General features: G+C 40.4%; 2 protein-coding genes across 5 annotated transcripts in view; one reads left to right on the top strand and one right to left on the bottom strand.

The window, feature by feature from the left end:
* Nucleotides 1–15,785, bottom strand: part of ncor1 (nuclear receptor corepressor 1) — a 92,401-nt gene extending 76,616 nt beyond the window's left edge. Inside the window, 6 exon segments of the mRNA XM_020600558.1 lie at nt 5,064–5,177; nt 8,120–8,302; nt 9,092–9,299; nt 9,511–9,605; nt 12,419–12,608; nt 15,664–15,785. Of these exon segments, the coding sequence (XP_020456214.1) occupies nt 5,064–5,177; nt 8,120–8,302; nt 9,092–9,299; nt 9,511–9,605; nt 12,419–12,529 (711 nt within the window). The 5' untranslated portion in view covers nt 12,530–12,608; nt 15,664–15,785.
* The window catches only part of pigl (phosphatidylinositol glycan anchor biosynthesis, class L), an 18,809-nt gene continuing 13,933 nt past the window's right edge, over nt 14,860–19,735 (top strand). For 2 of the 4 annotated variants that reach the window (XM_020600474.1, XM_020600475.1), the window contains exons 1-2: nt 16,373–16,675; nt 17,362–17,461. In XM_020600474.1, the coding sequence (XP_020456130.1) occupies nt 16,399–16,675; nt 17,362–17,461 (377 nt within the window). In that variant the 5' untranslated portion in view covers nt 16,373–16,398. Of the gene's footprint in view, nt 15,136–15,246; nt 15,288–15,822; nt 15,907–16,372; nt 16,676–17,361; nt 17,462–19,735 lie in introns of those variants that run through there. The other 2 variants (XM_020600477.1, XM_020600476.1) reach the window with 2 other exon arrangements.

Raw genomic sequence — 19,735 nt, 5'->3', positions numbered from 1 at the left:
CCTTCCCTCCAGCCCCCCTCCTCTAACAATGTGTGAAAAGGATGTGTGTGGCCTCTTTGAAAAACAAAGGATCAGAAAGACACCAGGCCCAGATGGTGTGACCCCCTCCTGCCTGAAAGTGTGTGCTGATCAGCTGGCCCCCATCTTCACACTCATCTTCAACAGGTCATTGGAGCTGTGTAAAGTCCCCTTCTGCTTCAAAAGCTCCACCATCCTCCCAGTCCCCAAGAAAATCTCCATCAGTGGACTGAGTGACTACAGACCTGTCAAATTCACATGTGACATGTCACTGTGTACATAATCTTTTGCTTTCAGAAATATGAGTAGCCTAATGTGCCTCCAATATAGTAAATTCTAGGCTACTGTATTGTTAACATAAACAAAATGTGCACAGCCTTTTCCGTTAAACTGTCTCTTATGCATCTGTGAGAAAGACAGTTTCTGTAATTGTACAGATAGTCTTTTTAATATTTGCAACCCAGCATGGTCATGGGCAGCAAAGAGGAGCTACTCTGAAAAGCTGAAAGCTCAGGATTTAGCCAACGACCCCTCGTCTGTGTGGGGGGAGCCTGAAAACCATCACTAGCTATAGGAAACCTGCTAGTTGACGGTCTCCCACTGCTGTGGAGGACCGTCAACTAGCAGACGAGTTGCATGTGTTCTACTGCAGGTTTGACAAACAACACTCCCGACAATCGCCATCCTTCCCTCCAGCCCCCCACCTCTAACGATCTGTGAAAAGGATGTGTGTGGCCTCTTTAATAAACAATGGATCAGAAAGGCACCAGGCCCAGATGGTGTGACCCCCTCTTGCCTGAAAGTGTGTGCTGATCAGCTGGCCCCCATCTTCACGCTTATCTTCAACAGGTCATTGGAGCTGTGCGAAGTCCCCTCCTGCTTCAAACGCTCACCATCATCCCAGTCCCCAAGAAAACCTCCATCAGTGGACTGAACGACTACAGACCTGTCACCCTGACATCTGTAGTTATGAAGTCCTTTGAAAGACTGGTGTTGGCCCACCTGAAGGACACCGTGGACCCCCTGCAGTTCGCCTACTGGGCTAACAGGTCAGTGGAAGATGCAGTTAACATGGCACTGCATTACATCCTGCAAAACCTCGACTTCCCAGGGACCTTATACATGGGCCCTCTAAGCAGCGGGTGAGGCTGGGGAAAACCACATCCAGCACCCGGACAATAAGCACAGGTGCTCCCCAGGGGTGTGTGCTCTCGCCTTTGTTGATTTCAGTGTATACCAACGACTGCATCTCGAAGGACCCCTCCATCAAGCTCCTAAAGTTTGCAGATGACACAATGGTCATTGGTCTCATCCGAGATAGTGACGAGAGGTTGAGCAGCTGGTCCTATGCTCAAAACAGTGGAGATGACAGTGGACTTCAGTAAGAAGGCGGCACTGTTAGATATTAGTGAATCCGTTATATGATTGATAGACATTAATATGTTAGTAATGCAATTTAGTAAGATTTAAAGTCTGCTCTAGTCTGTTTTGTTTCAAGGTTAGCAGACAGAATGTTGACTCTGAAAAGTGCACCATGACACTAATTCCTTTCCTGTATTAATCTTGTGTTAGAATATTATGTCTGAATAAATGAATGAATGTCTTAGCTACACACCATGTGACAACATACACACACATTGAGATTCTTCATTTTGTTTTGACTAGGTAGAAACACAGCTGCTCCAAGCCTGTGGAGTACTAGATAAGAGATGCAGAGTTTGGACTGACTTCATTTGGGTAAGGGGTTAGCCCAAAGTTTATAAATGTATTAGGCTCTGTTTGGCCAGGGACTCCTCTTTCCAGCAGCCTGTGTGTGTGTGTCTCTGGAAGGGGGAGCAACCCGGGTCGTGTTTCTAATTTTTACTTGTGGTTAAAATAAATCGGCACTAAATGAAAAAAGACGGACTCCTTTATTATTCAGAGTTGTCCAATTAAAGAACTGGGGTATTACAGCACAGCAGAGGATGTACTTCCTGAGCTGGCACAGAATCATCATGTCTGTTCTCTGCACCTCCATCACTGTCTGATTTGACTCAGCAACCAAGTACAAACTTCAGCGGACAGTCAGGACTGCAGAAAAGGTCACTGGTGCGAGCCTGCCCTCCATGGAGGACCTGTACACCTCACGGGTCAAAAGGAGGGGGAAGAGGATCACTGCAGACCCCTCACACCCAGGACATAATCTGTTCGAACTCCTCCCCTCTGGACAGCGTTACAGGTCACTGTGCACCAAGACAACCAGGCACAGGGAGAGTTTCTTCCCCGGGCTGTCATGCTGATGTACATTGACCCACGACAGTATGACTGGACAATAACCCTCAGAGCAATACCTGTAAATATACATTGTACAGATTATACAGACCCGTACAGGTTTTAAGTACTCTATTTTTATTCCTATTTCTCATTTCACAATGAGCATTCCTTTGTCTGTCTGCATTGTTTACTGCCTGTTTATACTGCTTATTTTGCATTGTTTGAATTGCCGTCCCTGGTAGGCTAGTGGCAAAGGCGCAGCGCTCATGCCGCTGCGGGCTTGGTTTGAGTCAGGGTTATGCCAGGAAGGGCATCCGGCGTAAAACAGGTGCCAAATGTCAACATGCGAGTCATCAGTGTAACGATTTGCTGTGGTGACCCCTAAAAAACGAGAAAAGCCAAAGTGACTCTTTATTTTGCGCTGTTTGTTGCTGTTAATACTGCTTATTTTGTTATACTAGCCTTATGTTGGTTTACTGTTTACTTGCCCCTTGCATGGGGATATGTACATGCACACTGAGAGCCAATGTACCAGAGTCAAATTCCTCGTGTCTGACACACCTGGCCAATAAAGCAGATTCTGATTCACTTTCTCCCATAGTGTTCAGCAGAAATATAGCTAATAAGACTTGCTTCTGCCCTTGACTTTTAGTTAAATGTATACTAACAATTAAATGTATGCTAACAATTATTTTCATTCGATTAATTACAAAAAAAGCCCATCACACAATCCTAGAACACAACATTATGCCAAATATTTGGCATTTCAGTGTTTCCTCTACCATTCATTTAGTGCCCCCCCCAAAATGAAAGGCACAAAGCAGGCACATCTTATAAGCACTTCACTGTCCTGCACTGTAACTGCTATTCTCTCATGTCCCTACCAAGGGCATGGCTTAGCAATGCTTACAGCTAAGACAAGGATCAAATCTAATCGTCAGTAACCTGAGCTGGAGACATTCGTTCAGTGCAACATCAAAGTCATTAATTCAAAGCCAACATGGATGAGCATTGAGTCTAGAAGGAAAACCAGGCCAGAGTTTCAGCTTTTTCAAATGCACATCAACTTTCAATGCAATCACTGAACCTACCACTACCAAACCCAAGACTGGAAGCTGTGGCCGGGATGCTTCTAGCTCCTCCGCTGTGGAGGGGAGGGAAGCTAGCCATACGCTGTCACAGTTTCACATACCAGCAATCACAAGAAGATGGGCTACAAAGACAGACAAACGTAAACCCTAGTAATGTTACATTTGCGAATGGTTCTGATTCTATTCAGTGCCTCATTGGTAAGAATGAAGGTATCAGAGTCCAACTAGGGAGCCATTTATTTTATCTTTTTGCCCAAATTTCTGTTCTAAATTTACTTCACTAGGAGAGAAAAAGAGCAGTGATGGTCAAACGAGCTAGAGAGTGAATGAAGAGTTAGCCATGCTAGCAAAGCAATCAGAAAATTAGGTATTTTCTGATTGTTTCATGGCAGTTACTTTCTAAAGCACAAACACAGCCACACCTCTGCAGAGCCCTACAGGAAGGACTTTGGGTGGCCTCTCTGTCCTGTACCTTGTTTTTGTGGGCCACACCCTCGGTCAAACAGACACACACATAGAACTGTGTCTTTAATAAAACACAATAGACACATAGAACATGTACATTAATAGATTACACATGATAAAAAAGGGGGAGGAAAAAGGAACAACGAGCCATTATTTTGAAAGGCTCTATGAAAGGAGAGGAGCCATAAGATCCAGCTCCTTTCACCACCAACCCCGCCAGTAGGTCGCCCTCTCTGACCAATTAACCTAGGGGAAACATTTCATTTTTTCTTAAGAAATTACTTAAGCTATTATTTGATTATAAAATTTGTGGTAGAAAAATCTTTCAAACAAACAACTAATTAACTGCCTAACAGTTGCTGCTCTAATTTATTCTAAATCAATTTTAAAAAAGGTTAGACAAAAATAAATACAGTATTTAACAAAAACAAGCTTCCTGTCTCACCCTATTGCCTTCAAAACATCAATAATACATAAAACAAAGCTACATTATAACACAGCCCCACAGCAGACTCATTTAAATATTAGCTGAAAATATTACAATACTGCTACACCAAATGCAGTTTTATGACTCAAAAGAGCTGAGCTATGAGCAACAGTGACCAAGACATATCTTGCCATGTAAACCAGTTTTTACTGAAGAAGAGCACTGCTAAAAAGACATTCCACCACCTATGACAAAAACACTGTACTTTCTATAGCGAATCCACAGCTCCTACTGGTTTGGAGGTAAAAAGCCTAAATGTGGAGCAAAATTAGCAGATGAAATGTTTGTTTGCATCAACACACAACAAGTTAAATAAGGCTGACAATTTAAAGGATGAGCAGGCATGTGGGCATGAATCTAAAACTGAAACCATAGATTCTTTTAGATGCTACAAAAATATTGAGAGCTGGACACAGGCTTAAAGGCACATGTCCAGACATTGGTATGGGACAAGATGGCACGGTTTGAGGGAGAAGACTATCACTGGCTGGCTGTGGCTACCATGGTCATCCCCACTGCAAGGACACAGCAAAAACACATCTATTCCTAGCTTGGTACGGCACAGTTTAAGGAGGCTAAATCAGGCCACTGGAAAAACACTAATAACTTTTTTCAGCTTTGAGGCTGCACAGAGATGGTAGCTTAAAGTGTAGCTGCATATTGTTTAAGCACAAACAAAATAACTCGAGAACTGAGAAGAACTACTGCTTGCTGTCAGTGTGTCTTGGTGTTTGCAGCAGATCACTAACCCTGTTCTCATCGTAAATGATCTGGACTATGCTGCGGTGCTTGTGCTCCACAGGGGGTGGGGTCACTGGCTTTTCTGGCTCCACTGGCTTTGCTGCTTCCTCCTCCAGTTGTTGCTAAGAGACAACACCAACAACATTTTGATCAATAGCATATTATAAAAGACACACAAAACACACACAGGAAAAATATAGGGACCCTTCTTTCTTCTTTAAATGACCCAGTTAGTCATTTGAATATGGTTTTTTTTTTTTTTTATATCTATATTTTCTTTCATACAGAACAGATGATGGAAACCATAGGGTAGACACACACCAAGCCAATGTGAAAGAACGTAGACCAATTGCTGCATAGCCTAACGTTGGCTTGCCTGGGCCATTTGGGTTGGAAAAAGTGAACTTGAACACACCGCACAGACTACAGCCAACGGCTGACAAGCAAGTCTTCTGCGCCGGTGTGAGGCAAATGACTCCCCCCTACCAGCAGGTGGCAGTATCGGTATTCACCATTCATTAAAGGGAAAGAAGAGCTAGACAGTGGAAATGCATGTGTAAACAAATCCCCTCTCATTAAAAACAGCTGCTGTTTAGAGCTGCTTCTAATCAAGAATGTGTGTGATGACCAGGCCCAAATGGAATCTGTGCCCACAGAATTCTGACAACACCTCCACAGATTTTCTACAAATTTTGAAAAGAAAGTAAAAACTCAGAATGTAACCATGTGTTTGCCCCCTCCTGCATGTGCGCAACAATTGTGTGATGTTGTGAATTTTTTTGTCATTTTCCAAGCCAAGGATCCAACATTCACATGTACTTCACAGTTTGACTGGCTGGCTGCCAATCACTGTCTAGCGTTTCTTTTCCATTAAGTACACAACAATTTTTGACACTTCTCATGTCAACCTTCTAGAGCTGTTCCCTTCAGTAGGCTATGTGAAAAACCCAGGTTCATGTCTATTAAAGACATTAATGTCTCCTGCTGAGATTGCACACCATTATCCCAACTCCCCCGACCCCGTCCTTTTTTTAGCCTGCGTCTAAAGATGTTGAACTTTGTATTTCAGTGGTCATGTGTCCTTATATTTTATGCTGGTGGAATTTCCAACAAATGTTGATGAAATAAAAAAATGTCTCAAATTTAAAAGTTCATATAAAGTGTTTTCTTTCAACCTGTTCAAGATTATTTCAGGTTGCTTTAATCTACTTTTGTTCTTACTTTTGCTCAAAAAATAATTGTTAGCTAAATGAATATTTATATTACAAGCGCAAAAAAAACAAAACAAACAAACAAACACAACACTCTACAGATTTCCAATCCTGAATAACTGCAGAAAACTGAAAAAAAAACTGTAGATTCCTTTGGGTCCTTTGAGCCTGGTGATAAGAAAATGCAAGTGACACCTCCATTCTTTGCCCTCGGTCTTTTGGTTGTGAAAGAAGAAAGGAAATTGTGGAGGCAAAAAACAAGGAGAAACTGCACTAAACGTGCGAAATCACAGACGCTACAGCGTCAGGCTGAAGGGGCTTTCCCCAGACCATTCTCTTCTCATGCATCGATTCGCTAAGATCAGCAGCCAATCAGAGTTGTCTCAACCACCAACAATGATTCAACATGTGAAATCAGCCGGAAAGCCGCCAAGAGGGTTGGACTAATGCCAATGGTGTAGGACACACTGGTAATATGAGCCCCAATAGACGCTCGCCAATGGCCCCTGATGGTAGTCGAAAGTTGGCCGTATGTCTCACATCTCCAAGATCTGATATCTGAAGCCCATCCAGGTGTTATCAGATTAATCTGTATGGGCTTGATCAAGTACAACATTTTTTTAACAGGACTGTAGGTTTCTGCCACTGATGCTTGCAGACAGTGTGTTTTGTAGGTTAGTGTTTACAAGTTAAAGGTTATGTAAATTGCCAGGTTACAGGGATTAGATGAGTTCCTGAAATACCCCAAACAAATAAACCCCTGATAATCTAGGAAAATTTTGACTGAAATATTGAGAGGTAATCTCTCCCAGCAAAGCTCATCTTACATTCCTGTCTAATAAATTGGAATTACAAAAAAAGATAGCAGGAAGAGGCCAGCCACAAACTAAATTAAAAACAAGACAATCCGGATAAAAAGATGGCCTTAAAAATTAGCCTGGAGTTCTAGAAATAAAATTTTTTGAGTACACCTTACTGGGATAAAATGCGATGCACTTTGAATGGCCTATGTACAAGCACAGGCTTGTTAAGCCATGAATCTGTAAAAGCATTTTAAGGCCTAAGTAAACTGCAGAAAGAGTGAAAGTTTCTCATAGAGGGAAAGTCCAAACACTGCTGGATAATTGTTCAAGGTGGTGGTTCTAAAGATGAAATGGAAATTAGTATTACCTCAACTTTCAGGGGCAGCCACTGTCAAAGCAGATCTTTCAACAATTCAATCTAACACTAAACATATATCAACTCAAAGATTCTTACAGCCTCTACTATTTAAGTAATAAAATAAATATGGTTCCCCTTACTGATGTTCTAACATTATTGTCACCCCAGTGTCGCCTGGGTCATCGCTTAATTTAAAAAGTATATGAAATATATAACTGGAAAAAAACGTAGAAAAAAAAATCATCTGGCTGACCGGTGGTGAGCAGGAGATATTTATCCCCCTGGGTGGCGTTTCAGTCCTTTGACAGCCAACAATGTCCCCTAATGAATGAATAGTTATAGCCTGGTATCAGTGAGCGTCATTACCTGTCTTTGAACCCTCACTGGAACCGTAACATATCAGTCAGTATGGGACATTGTTGGCCGTCAAAGGACTGAAACACCACCCAGGGGGATAAATACCTTCTGCTCACCACCAGTCGGACAGAACTAATGAAGCCTCTTGGATGAGAGGTCTTCTACCTAAAACCAAGTCCAGATGATTTTTTTTCTACATTTTTTCAGCTTACTATGACCTGGACAACTAAGAATTTGCACAATATGAAATGTTTACTTGTGGCAAGGTTTCTTGCACAACACCCGCTGTGTCTGAACCGTGTTCAGAGACAAAAACATATCAATAGGTAACGAACCTGCTTTTTCTTCAGCTTGAAAATCTGTTGCTCCACTTTAGCAATCTCTCTGTCCACACGGTCCATACTCTGGATCAGCTCCTCCTTGGACAGTTTAGAGGGAGAAGTGTCCTGCTCTTCCCCCATATTTAGTGTAGGTCCTCCTGGGGATGGGGACTCCATTTTGACAGTGAACTGAGACTCCTGGCAAAAAGGGTTATTGAGCATGTGAAAAACTACCACACAAAATCTGTACAAAACTGAACGATCACTTCCAAGAATCACAGTCATATTCTGCAAACTACAAAAGCAGCCACTGAGAGGTGGCACTGTATTTCAAATAGTACATAAAATCACATATTGAGAATATAAATCTCAGATACCCCTTTTCAACCAATGCAAACTAAGTGCTAGTTCTGGACTGGTGCTAGTAAAGAGTTGGTTTAACTTCTAATAAAAGGGCTTGTTTCTCCACAGGCTAGAAGAGCCACGTCATTATGTGTTTGTACACATCTCCACTTTTCTGGCAACTCTAGCACAACAACGGACTACAGCAAAAACAAGAGAACACTGCTTTCAAACAAATTTCTCTACTACACTTTATACAATGTTAGCCTTTTGTGAAACCAAATGTTTAGTGACATGGATAGGTGGCTCAGTAGCAAAGTTAGCCTATAGCATGCTAATGTTAGCTACTGTTACCAAGGCTACAGCACCTAGCTAGCTATCTAACTGCTGCTCAGAAACATTACCCAAACAAGCATAGCTACTAAGTTCAATTTTGAATGTTACGTTCAAAACATTAATGGCAAATGTTAGTTTGCCAATACTGATGTGAGAAATTAGTAGCTTGCTAAACAGCTGGTCACAATAGTTCCGCTTCCAGCTCCTGACATAAGCAGTTCTTGGTTCTACACCAACAGACAAAACTACAACTGAGACCAACTGTGAATTCTTGATTTGCAAAAGTGGGTCAAAAGGAACAAGGCCCACCTTTTTGACCTCTACAGTGGCTCTTAAGTTGTCCTGTACTGTATGGGGCATGGGCAAGACAATACCCCCAGCAGTGGGAGGGGTGCGGGTGATGTGGGCCTCGGCAACAGTCTCCATGCGAGGACGTTTAGCCTCCAAGGCTTCATGCTCAGGCTGGGATGTGATGGTGTGAAACTGCTGTTCATAACCATGCCGTCTCTCTGGAGGCCTGAAGAACAGAAGCAAAGAGATTTACAGATGTATCAGAAGTTACAACTTTTTCCTAGATGTATGACCCCCAGACAGCAATCTGAGAAAGGGTAAACTACTTTCAATATAAACTTAACATTGATAAAGAATTGAAAAAAAAAAATCCTAATTAAGATGACATGTATGAGGATGTCAGATATTTAGGCAGATATCTGAAGCCAAGCCCTTACCTTTCAGTTCCGGGGTGGAATTCAGACAATAAAGATGGTCTTCTCCGACCCTGGGGATCCTGCATGTGAGTCCGATAGTCTGCGACGGTGTAATCCTAAAGGCAAGTGTGATACCACGCGCACACACACACACACACAAAAAAAAAACTTTGTAAAGCCATCTGATCAAGGTCACAACAGTAGAGAATATGGGCGATCTGGGTGTAAAGCAGTGGACAGGTCTGCTGGTCAGAAGAGATAAAGATCTGAGATGCACCGATCAATCGAGATGAGAAATAGTCAGTTTTCAACATGATCGGCCTTGACCGGTGACCAGCCGGTCACTCTGAGATTTCTTATCCTGTGACAGTTACATTTAGTAGCACAACATTACACATCACACATGCAGTGGCACAGGCCAAAAGCTTAGCATGTACAGCGCATAACATCTTGTGTGAACCTTGAGCGAGGCTCACATTCGTGTTTGTACCAGGCGGGTGTTCACTTGTGCACTGGAAGCACTTGGTGTACAATACGTGCACAGAGGAAACTACAGAAACACCTTGGAGAAGGAAAACTATGTCCAAATCTGTGACAAATAGGGAATTACTGGCTACGCATGTATACATACAGTGCATCCGAGCTTTGGTAAAACACAGCAAATACAAACTATTCACACTTCAAAAAGAACTGTGCTCAGTAGGACTGATGTAATAGACATTCTGCTGTTTCTATTACCTGTTGCACCCATTTATATTTGGAGAAGTACAAATACTTTTTAGTTGGAGGTTTGTATAAAAAAAAAACATTAAATCTAAAACTTTGCACAAAAGTTTTATTATAATTTACATCTTCATTTAAAAAAAACCTGCAAAAATGTCTGTGTATACTGTCAACTACAGTTCCTAGAAAGAAAATCAGAAAGAAACAAAAAAAAAATGCAAATCGGCGCATCTCTATAAAAAATAAAAACATCATGATCATCATGAACATCATATACTTGTTCTTGTAAGCTACAAGTATAATGGAACACTTCACAGATGAAGCAACCAAATCATGCTCACAGAGTAAAATCCTGTCTGCACCAGGCAGGCAAGCTTGAGCCACGTTTTTCACTTGGGTCTCATCAATGTGTTGCAATGAATGCACATCATTTTAATCAATACATCTCTACAGTGGCTGCTTTAGTCACACTATACACATATCAGTGACACAAAGCATTTCCTTTGGCTTCAAAGTCCTTTTTCTCCCATCTTGTGTGTTGGGCTGTGAGTGCTGTTTAAAGTTTAAGACACTGATTGTAATTACAGCAGCCCCACTTAGAGTCTGGCCAGGGACCTTTATCATGCATCTCCCCACACCCTGCCCTCACCCACATCACTTCCTCTAAAATCTCTGCTGTCATCTATCTGATCAAGGCAAAACTCCATAATGAACTCAATCAGCATTTTTACAAAACAACAGCTGCATTTCTGAGTACAAGACCTCGACACAATGTCAGCATTTGGAGGTCTAATTGCTAACAATTAAAAATTAATCAGCTATGCCTCAAATAAAAAAGGTTCACACATTTATCATAAAGTACTGAAGAAAATGTAGCTTAGGATAAGAAAAGAATATGACCATATAATGACTAAGCTCACCAGAAAGATGAAAGGAAAAAAAAAACATATGCAACACTGTGGAACAATAACTGGCCTGTAAGAGGGGCACAGCTTCACCCCTCCTTCAAACATCTCATCAGTCACTGCACAACAAAATTACTAAAACCAGGCTAACCAGTAGTTTGCCAGACTCTGGTCTGGCAAACAGACTCCTGTCTGGCAAACTACAATACATGTTATTGATAGTCAGAAAATTGAATTAGGGGCTTTTAGCTAAATATCACATAAATGTTATCAGTGAGCTGTGACCTCTAGACAAACCTGAACCAGAAAAATCAGTTACAGGAAATATTTCCAAACACGAGTTTTGTCCCACACTTGAGCAAACAATCCAAATGCCCAGAAATTTTCCACTGACAGTTTTCTGTGAATTTAAGCTTCTAAGAATTATGTTCACCACAATGGCTAACAAACACTGTTCACAACAGTCAAGTGAACATGCAAGTATTCAGCTGCATAATTATTACTGAAATAAATATCACTAGAATGCTTGTTCAGTACTGAGAATATAAATGTGCCAGTATGCATACTGAGTACTTTTACTTTTGGTACTTTAAGTTATATATTGATGCAAATACTTTTGTGCTTTTACTTAAATAATATTTTGAATGCAGGACTTCTACTAAGACTTTTTTTACACTGTTATTCTTAATTTACTTCAGTAAACAATCTGAGTACTTTTCTACCACTGGTTTTTGGTAGCTGTATGTGTTGTTGTAAAGGGGAGGGGAGGAACAAAGCAGAACACTCAGCTGTGGTGTTGTTAATGCTACGTCTGCAGCTGTGGAGAACAACATCTGTGCTGCAGCGTTATTACCAGAAAGAGCCAGTGTGATCCAAAATGGGTACAGGTCTGTAGAAAATTGTTCTGAATCGAATCATGACACCAAGAATAGGAATCAAATCGAATCTTGAGTTTGCCAGAGATTCCCACCCCTATATTTAGTAGTTTCCTGTACAGTACCATTAATGGTTTAACTAACAGCTAAACGGTCTTGACTCTTTATATTCTTATATGCACTCAAAAGCAGAAAACCTCAAGGCCATATTGTAATTGCCACTGTTTTTCATGTAACACACTTTGTGACATTAAGAAGAGTCCTATATAAATGAAATTCTCTTAATATTATCACTGCTTAGAGAAGCATATTTCCATACAGACTTCCAAAGGGGTAAAGGTGAAGTACAAGCAAATATCGAGAGTGCGGACTCATGACAAACATGACTGTTAACTACAATACAACAATGTAGAAGAAACTTTTTACCTGTTGGTGGCGTGTGCCTGTGAAGGTGTACTGGACAGAATGTGGTGGGTATCGGCTCTGCTCGCTGCTGAAGCTCCCCTGGCTGGGGGGGTAGCCTGAGCTACTAGACATCCTGGCTCAGTGCTAGCGGGCAGCTGCTGCTTCACAGATCAGAGACTTTAGTTAGACCATCTTTGGGGACACAAACCACCTGCACCGAAACAGAGACACCACATTTTAGATATTACAATGAACATACTGTAAAGAATAACAAAAGTAGAGAATCGGCCAACTAAAATGAAATTACACAAGACTGACAATACTGGATGGTACTGTCAAATAAATAGCATTCTGACAGACATGCTGCTGCAGAATCAGACAGAAAGTGTAGGTGAGCGGTCATGTGTGATCTACTGAACATAAAATGTGTAACAGGTTCCACTATGCAACATGGAGTACCAGAAATCATGCATATGGTAGCATACTGTTAAATCACTCATGTTATTTGACCACCCTTGATCACTTTTCTGAAATATTTCTGTTTCCATACAGGTGAGTATTGGCCTAAAGCACTGTCCAGCTTCTGCTGCCAGTGTAGGAAATAAAGTCAGAATCAAATCCAAAATAACTTCTTACTTTACCTTGCAGGAGTGTTAAGTCAACAGAGAAAATCAAAAGTGCAAGGATGATCTTGGAACAAATGCTACATTAAAAAAAAAAACCACTGGGCGTTACTATGCAGCTGCAGCTCTAGAAAACACCACAGCAGTCTTCCTGTGGGTGGAAAACAGGGACCTGTTCTTTCAACTGAGATAAACGAGTTAACTTGATTTGACTATTGACGGTTTGTTATTAGTTTGCATTTGTTTGCTTTTCACAATGGTTGAATTATCAGAGTCAAAACCTTTTAAATTCCTGCTAACTATTTAAATCTTCATATACCTGTGTTAATTACAAATGCTCAAATTTTATTCCAAATTTGATTACATTTCAATCATGAAACATTATATGAGAAATATTTAAATCTGACATACCACTGTTATCATCATTATTTCATCACCCAAATTCATCTCTTCTGCTGCAGCAATCTGCTGTTTATTAGAGGAATCAGTAGGATGTGTCGTGTCATTTCATGGTTAGACTATTTTTAGATAAGGCGTCATCCTTAACCTTAGATGTCATGCCAGCCACACACGAGCAGTGATCAGCTTTCCATTCACATTGCTATTAATTCAAAACAATGCCATCCATTGTTACGTGATATAATTTTCTCAAAGATTAACAAATGGATCCTACTCCCTGACATTTAAAGACATATGTTAAATGCATGAAAATTGGCAAGTTTACCTGCTTATCGTGTTGGTCTGGCTCAGTGAAACAATGTTCAGAAAGGAGAACTCAGGACACAGCCAGAAAGCACTGTGACACTTTTTGATTGATCTCTCCTCTCTAAATGCAGACAATATACTGTACATGCCAAGTATCTATGCAAGGTATACTATGCAATTTTACAAAGCACAGATTTTGTATTTGGTTGGATTATGGGTAGATGGACCAAAAACATGTAACCAAACAGGAAAGGTTTCTGCAAGTTGGTTTAGAACAAATACATTACAGCATTTTTGTTTGTTTGTTTGTTTGCTGTTTTGTTTTTTGGCTCTTTCTGTCATTGTTCGCAGGATCCGTCATAATTGTGTTCAGCTGGCTTGAACATTTTTAATCTAAGCCTGGAAGATATACAGCCTGACCACCATGCCAAGACTAACTTTAGGGTTGGAAAATCACCAACAGCTGCCACCATAACCAGGATGGAAAGCTCTTATCTTATTTTTTATCGGCAGGCCACAGTGTTCGGTGGGTCACCACTTTCACAGTATCAGAAATACTAAAAATATAATTAGTGTCTTGACAGAGTGACTTGTAACTAACCACCTCTGGTCATTGGTAGGTGGAGAGCTGTTTTTATATTTATCATTTTCCATTTCAAATTATATAACTTTGTAAACCAAAATGCAGCAACAAATGTAATGTCTCATGTCTCTCCACGGAGCCAAATCCAGGTGATGAATCTGGTTCTGCTACTGCTAAAATGAGGCCTATAGTCTCATTTTAATCAATAGTTTTTGGCTTTGTACTTGATTAATTTGTCTGGCTGAGTTTAGTTGAGTTTATAAACAAAAAGAAAAACTCAATCTACTAATGGATAGATAATAATATAATAAAATACATTTCATGCTGATGCTGCTAGGAAAGGTTTTCATCTTTCAACTGAGGTCTTGTTGTTTTGCAAATACCCTCTGTACTCCCAACCCAAGGAAAAAAGAACAGCGACCTCCTGGGTTCAAGCCTGTTTCACAGTATCCTCAGTATTTAGCAAACCATTATTAATGCCCCTGTACAGTTTTCATTAGTCAAAGCAACTGAGTCTACAGGATATTAATATGCTTACCATTGTGAATAAGCTATTACAGCCCATGTTGGTGACCTGACTACCCATAACCTGTTTCTCGGTTTTTATTCCTGTTTATGTAATAACTTTCAAATAAGTCCATGATGGGAATCATTTCTAGTCTACAAGCTGTATCCCTCTCGTCCCTTTTAACAGGGATCATGAAAGCACCTATAAGATACTATGCTCCTGGATGTTCCCCTACAGCTATCATTTTCAGTTTTTAAAATCAGTCCTCTCAGTTGGTTTAAGGCATTTTCAGAACTGAAGCATGTAGTTTGTTTTTATAGTAAGTTCACTGCTTTTGTCAGCTTTTAACGTTTCATGGCGAAGGTCAATCAGTTTAATTTTGGAAAGCATCTAACTGTTACATTAATGTGTGATTTTCATACAACTCCAGCAGGAAAGGTAAACTTTCTACGGCCCATACGGAATATAGAGGTGAGAAATATTGCTGCTATACGTTGTTGCTGCTGTTGTCTTTTAACATCATAATGTCATAAAAACGCAATTTGATTTGCATCTTACCTTGGGGGATGGGTCTATTTCCACAACAGAGCACTTTTCCGGAAATGCACCAAAACATGCACAATAAAATCAGATTCAAAGGTTTATGCTATGTTACCACTCCAATGTAGCAATACGACGTTTAAGATATTGTTGGTGTTGGTAGCTAGCCAACTTAGCCTATAATTCACCTTTGAATTCACAACCACGTCGCCATCTTGCAAAGCAGGTTTTCATCGTAGACCGGGGCGCTTAAATAACGTGCTAATAAGACACGTTGCTTTGCTTTATATTAGCAGATTGTACTTACCTCATGTTTAGAAAATATACCAGTGGGGAAAAAAATACCCCTGGCAGAAATATATGTCAATTGATGCCTGTAAATCCGCGGGTTAAAGACTGTACACGACTTAGACTAAAGGCTGCGCCGCATTTGTCGGTCGATGTCCTGGCAGAGTTACATAAATTGTCCATACTCAGTTTAATCCATAGAGTACTGACATTCTTCGACAAATTTGTATATATATCTAAAGGCAATCTATGGATTTACAAAGTAAGCACGCTATTTTTTCACTATTTCGTTAAATAGTTAATTTTGTCAATTGAAAATGTTATGTATCTGTTAGGACAGTGCCGTGTGACGGCTAAATCTTCCCCCTCAAACACGGTAATGTTTCTTGTTTTTGGAAATTTCGCTTTTAAAAAATATAAATTTCGTTGTGCAATATAACATCATTCTACATTTCCCAGATCTGCTTTATTCACATACACCAGGAAGTATGCCTGTATCATATTCATTTCTTTGTTCCCCTAATGAGTTGATTTCAACTCAAATAAACTGAGAAAGCGACATTTACTCCAAGCGTGTAAGACAAACCATTACATGACTTTAAATGGGCAGCCATTGTTATTTTACGTTTATTTTTTAAATTGCTTATCATACTTAGCATCCCTTAAAGAATGGGTAACGTTAGATACGTATATCAGTACGTTTTGCATGAGGAACTACTTACACAGTAGACTATTGTCTTTACACGGATTGTTTATGGTAACGGTCAGGATAATGAGTATTTACTTGATTCTCTTCATAATTCTGTCCTATCTTGTCTGGATTAGATGTATATACTGTCAACACCGGCGAGCTTTTTTTAAGTCGCTGAAACATGTAATGAACGTTTTGTCAAGCAGGGACACAAACTGCTCGGAAATCAGTGCTTTGATTGTAACTGCTCACCCGGACGATGAATGTATGTTCTTCGCGCCAACGATTATACGACTCGTGGAGTTAAATGTCAGCGTTCATTTGCTGTGTTTAACTGAAGGTATGGTGATAGCACACTGTTATTTCCATACGCAGCGTTAAAGTATTCGTTATTAGCCACGTGTATTGCTGCTAGTTATCGTTAGCTGTAGTTGCGTGTTTTATTCGAGAGTCAACAGAAAATAGTAAAGCTTACGGAAAAGTGACTGCACGTCTCCACTTACTGTCACCTACTAAGTTAACAGAATGTCCATTCTTGGGTTTAAGGATTTAAGGATTACATTATGCTGATATTGTGTAGCTGCCATGTTTACTACTACTGCTGTTCATCATCTTAAAAAATAAAGGAGAATGTCCATTCTTGGGTTTAAGGATTACTGCAATGAATGACGCACCATTATGCTGATATTGTGTAGCTGCAATGTTTACTACTACTGCTGTTCATCAGCTTAAAAAATAAAGTTTTCTTAGGTGCTGTTATGTGCTACATAAAAACATAAGTAAAAATGTAACCATTATTAGAAAGTAAAAGCTTTCATTGCTTGTAGCATTAGTGAAAACTATTATGCTATTATCACGCCTATGTGACCGTAATTGGATTGCTAAAGAAAATATATTTCAAAATAATTGAGAATGTTTTACATTCCACCTAAATGTAATCTACTGAGAATTTAGTCTTGTTTTTAGATTTCCCCTTTTTTGGAAGATCTACAATATAGTTTAATTTGTTCTCCAAATATTCAACAGGAAACTACTACAAACAAGGAGCTCAGCGAAAACAAGAACTTCTCAAAAGCTGTGCCATGTTGGGGATCCCATCTTCCAGTATCACCATAGTAGACCATAAGTAAGATGTTTTGTGCACCAAACACAAAATACAAATTACAACATTTAACTTGAGTTTCTTTGATGTTGTAATGTTAGCTTGTAAAGATCTATGCTGTTGAATAATCAGTTTGTACATGCCCATTGGTGACTGAATATGATTTAAGACAGCCTATTTTAGCAAAAAACAAACAAACAAAAAAGTATCACTTTACTAATGTACTTGTTACGCTGCCTTCAGTGCAGGACTCCAGTCTGACTCCAGCATGTCTGCCTGCTGGAACTAATCAGTATCCTCCCTGCCACCCATTGTCTATCTGAATCAATAGAGATGGAGCCCCTAAAAGGTTCTCTCAATTGATCAAAAGCAGATATCTACATATATATTTGTATATGGTGCAGTGGTTAGCACTGTCCCCTGTGGACTTTGCATGCTCTCCTCATGCCTACTGCATAGGTTTTCTCTAGGTGGTCCCACTTCCTCCCACAATACAAAGACATGCAGGCTAGATTAACTGGCAACTCTAAACTGCTGATAGGTCTGAATGTGAGTATGAGTTGTCTCTATGTGTTAACCCTGTGACTGGTAACTTGTTCAGGATGTGTTCTGCCTCTCGCCCAGTGTCTGTGGGGATTGGCAACATAGATATTGGGCAAATGGATATTTGTATATACATCTTCAAAAATATAGCAAAGCAAGTTCTGAAATTAAACTATTTTATTTGGTGTTAAGTTAGTGAAACTGTAGTGTTTAATTGTGCTTGTAATGTTTGCCCTGTTGAGCTGTTTGTATGCTCTGAGCAATCTAATCAACCTGTTTGAGCAGTTGCGATGGATTAGTCAATGTCAGTGATCCCTAAGAGGAAATTAGAATGAATGTAAAGCTGGTTAACATTATTTTTGATCTCAGGTACAGGATCACCCCCCAGATATTTAGCATGCAACGGATCTGCAAACAGACAGTGACTGAATGAATTTACCAGATACATCAGATCTGGTTAAACCCAGTCAGCATTGAAAACAATACAGCAGCACATTATTTGATGTGATACCTCATCAATTTTATTGTTTGTTCAAAATAAACACTCACTTCATTTCTGATGCTCTAGCATGTTCCAAAAAAGTTGGGAAAGTAAAGCATTTACCATGGTGTGATGTTGCTGTTCCTTTTCACAACACATAAAAGATGTTTAGGGACTGAGAACGCCAAGTGATTAACAGACAAAACTGTGAGAAAAGGTAATGTAAAAAAAATGGGGTGGGGGTTTTCCTGTGGATCAACCCTTGAAAATGTTTTAAGTTTCTAAGAAGTCAGGGCTGCCTTCATGTGAGTATCTACATGTTGGCTCACCAGGAGAACTGTGTGAACTCTGACACTAGCCTGGAACCCACAGTAATAAGCCCTTCAGCAAGCCCAAATTTTTTACAGGTGACAGCTGTGGCTCAGGAGGTAGAACGGGTTGTCTCCTAACCAGATGATTAGTGGTTCGATTCCCGGCTTGCCCAGTCAACATGTCGAAGTGTCCTTGAGCAAGACACTGAACCCCCAGTTGCTCCTGGTGATAACACCAGTGTGAGCGTTTGGGAGTGTGAATGGCTAAGTAGTGTGAAAGCACTTTGAGTGTGCTGTAAAGCATAGAAAAGTGCTATACAAGTATAAGACCAAATTGTCTGCTCTAGAGAAAATTGTTGGTGTGTGTGTTTAAACGTGCAAGCACAGACTTCACAGTTTTATCATCTATATATCTGAACTGAATCTTAGAGCTGTCTGCACTTCCACGGAACTACAGTATAGCCCATTTTCCCTTTCTGTGTATATTGTTGTTTGCCCCATCTAATCAGTACTGTACGATTACTTGGCTCAATCACAGCCAAGCTCGCTCCCTCTGTTCCGCCCTTATATTGTATTAAGTACTAAGTGTTTGTTCTTCCTGAAGTCCACGGTCATCTCCACTGTTTTGAACGTGTTCAGCTCCAGGTTGTTCTGGCTACACCATAGGACCAGCTGCTCAACCTCCCATCTGTAGGCTGACTCGTTACCGTCTCGGATCATCAGCAAACTTTAGGAGCTTGACATAGGGGTCCTTCAAGATGCAGTCATTGGTATAGAGTGAAAACAGCAGAAGGGAGAGCACACATCCCTGGGGGGGCGCCCGTGTTTATTGTCCGGGTGCTGGATGTGGTTTTCCCCAGCTTCACCTGCTGCTTCCTGTCTGTCAGAAAGCTTGTAATCCACTGACAGGTGGGGGCAGACACAGTGAGCTGGGTCAGTTTGGAGTGGAGGATGTCCGGGATG

This window comes from Monopterus albus, unplaced genomic scaffold (assembly GCF_001952655.1).
Source record: "Monopterus albus unplaced genomic scaffold, M_albus_1.0 scaffold47.1, whole genome shotgun sequence".
NCBI lineage: Eukaryota > Metazoa > Chordata > Actinopteri > Synbranchiformes > Synbranchidae > Monopterus > Monopterus albus.
Note: the sequence above shows the minus strand (reverse complement) of the source record. Positions and strands in the feature narration are given on the sequence as shown.